Source organism: Triticum urartu, chromosome 7 (genome assembly GCF_003073215.2).
Source record: "Triticum urartu cultivar G1812 chromosome 7, Tu2.1, whole genome shotgun sequence".
In the NCBI taxonomy this organism is placed as follows: domain Eukaryota; kingdom Viridiplantae; phylum Streptophyta; class Magnoliopsida; order Poales; family Poaceae; genus Triticum; species Triticum urartu.
This window is the reverse complement of record NC_053028.1, coordinates 108898052-108900258: the sequence shown is the minus strand read 5'-3', so window position 1 is coordinate 108900258 and position 2207 is coordinate 108898052. Positions and strand designations below refer to the sequence as shown.

The 2207-nt window shown below is 50.9% G+C and overlaps 1 protein-coding gene across 1 annotated transcript; it reads left to right on the top strand.

Moving 5' to 3' along the window:
• The first annotated feature begins 1340 nt into the window (after positions 1-1340).
• On the top strand, positions 1341-1943 carry LOC125524784 (histone H3.2-like). Its single transcript, XM_048689814.1, has one exon. It carries the CDS (start codon positions 1363-1365, stop codon positions 1771-1773), a length of 411 nt encoding a protein of 136 aa, XP_048545771.1. The 5' UTR covers positions 1341-1362; the 3' UTR covers positions 1774-1943.
• Positions 1944-2207: the final 264 nt, after the last annotated feature.

Below are 2207 nucleotides of genomic sequence, written 5' to 3'. Positions count from 1 at the left end.
TTCACTGTATTGTCAACAATGATCCTGGGGTTGACACTTAAACACAGGAAGATCTGGAAGATGATTTCGGGTTCTTACAATCTACCAGATGCCTGCCTCGCACAAAGGTTTGTACTAGCTGACATAGGACCCAGAGCATGCTGGTGTGCCATGTAGGCAGCATATACGCATGCATACGTGAATTGTGACCGTATTTGCACGCTCGCGCAAGTTTAATGACTAGAATCATATTTTTTACAAGTTTATGCACCAAACTGACCGTCACGTGCAAGTCGTAAGGCTTCTGATGTATTTACCTTGTTAATTCGCTTGGTGAGTAAGAATGGTTCGAAATGGAAGAAAACAATTGAACATCAAGAATTAGTCCCTGTTTGGTTGGGATTTTTCATGGCTTCCGTTGCTGACAAGCCAACGAAATGGACAGATTCCCGAACATGCTTGCCACGAATCCATCGAAAATAACTCAAAGTAGTGACTTACAGAAACATCAGTAGTTCGGCGTGTGTGCTACAACAGTCAAACTGAAAAACTAACGACGCGTTTGGTTCAGCGAGATGGTGCGGTTTCTGATCCCCACGCTTTCTGAAAACGGTAGATTGCGTTTGGTTTGCGTGCTATGCGGCTTCGCAAAGTCCAAACTAGCCGAGCGAAGGGTGATTAGCAAACCGGGCGAAACTGAACGAATCAAACAAAGCCAGTATCCGTAAAAAAGAATCGGAAGCAGCGCTTCCTCATACCGAAACCGATTACGTTACCTGAGCAGTAACCAAACGCGTCGTAAATTCTTTTCTAAAATGGTCATTTATATGTAAAATCAGTTTTAAGATGAATTAGCACACAAATAATTTACAGGGCTTCAGGGCATTTACAGATAATTCATGTACTAGTAGTAGTAAAACAATCGTTTCTAGCAATCACCGAAAGTCTTCTCTTCTTGTCAAAAAAGAACCAACTAATTTCGTCGATTCTCGTTTGGGCTGAGGTTTTCGTGTGGGACGTGGGCGGCAAAGAGCAAAATATTGCCGCGCCTGCTGAGAGTCCATTTTCGTTTCATCTGCCTCTCCACGATCCGGCTGACTCCTCTTCGACCAATCAGAGCACGCGAAACCACCTCCCACGGATCACCCCCTCGACACCAGATCGCAACCTCCACGCACGACGCATCCAACGGTCCACGCCCCACCATCCCTCCCGAAAAACCAAAACCAACGCGCGGCTCCCCGCTCCAATCCCCCGCCCGCTCGGCGCTCCCCTCCTTCCCTATTTAACGCCGCCCATTCCCCTTCTTCCTCCTCACTCCAATCCCCCAACCCTCCCAGCGCTCCCCCCTCCTCAACAACCTCCCGGCGCATCCCCGACTCCATGGCCCGCACCAAGCAGACGGCGAGGAAGTCCACCGGCGGCAAGGCGCCGAGGAAGCAGCTGGCCACCAAGGCGGCCCGCAAGTCCGCCCCGGCCACCGGCGGCGTCAAGAAGCCCCACCGCTTCCGCCCCGGCACCGTCGCGCTCCGGGAGATCCGCAAGTACCAGAAGAGCACCGAGCTGCTCATCCGCAAGCTCCCCTTCCAGCGCCTGGTGAGGGAGATCGCCCAGGACTTCAAGACCGACCTCCGCTTCCAGTCCTCCGCCGTCTCCGCCCTGCAGGAGGCCGCCGAGTCCTACCTGGTGGGGCTCTTCGAGGACACCAACCTCTGCGCCATCCACGCCAAGCGCGTCACCATCATGCCCAAGGACATCCAGCTCGCCCGCCGCATCCGTGGAGAGAGGGCCTAGGCCGCAATCTGTGCGCCGTGAGTGTTTAGGTCCACCTTAGCCTTTGTCCAGCGTTGGAAATGTATGCGTGCTAGTGTGTTGTTCGTTCCATGGTGGATGTAGTGTGTCTGATCTGATGTCACCGTCTTGCTGCCATCAGTAACTGAAATGAAAATGTTGCATTCTGTTCTTGGATCTGTGCCTCTTGGTGTGAGCCTGTCATTGAATGTGATGCAGGAAACGGTGGATCTGATTATCCCGATTTGTGAAATTTTCTGCTGGTTTTAGCTACTTTGTCCTAAATAAATTGCTTCAAGTTTTTAGCTTGGATGATGCCTTGGCTGTATTAAATTCCGTAATCACTAGTAATATTGTTGGTTGCCTCAGAACCTGAATGAACAGCTTTGGCTTGTTCAGTTCTGTGTGTCCATCTGCTCTATGTTGTTTATTTGCCT

What these genes read in the sequence shown, in the direction of transcription:
- LOC125524784 (XM_048689814.1), top strand. Translation starts at nt 1,363, where the DNA reads ATGGCCCGCACCAAGCAGACGGCGAGGAAGTCCACCGGCGGCAAGGCG.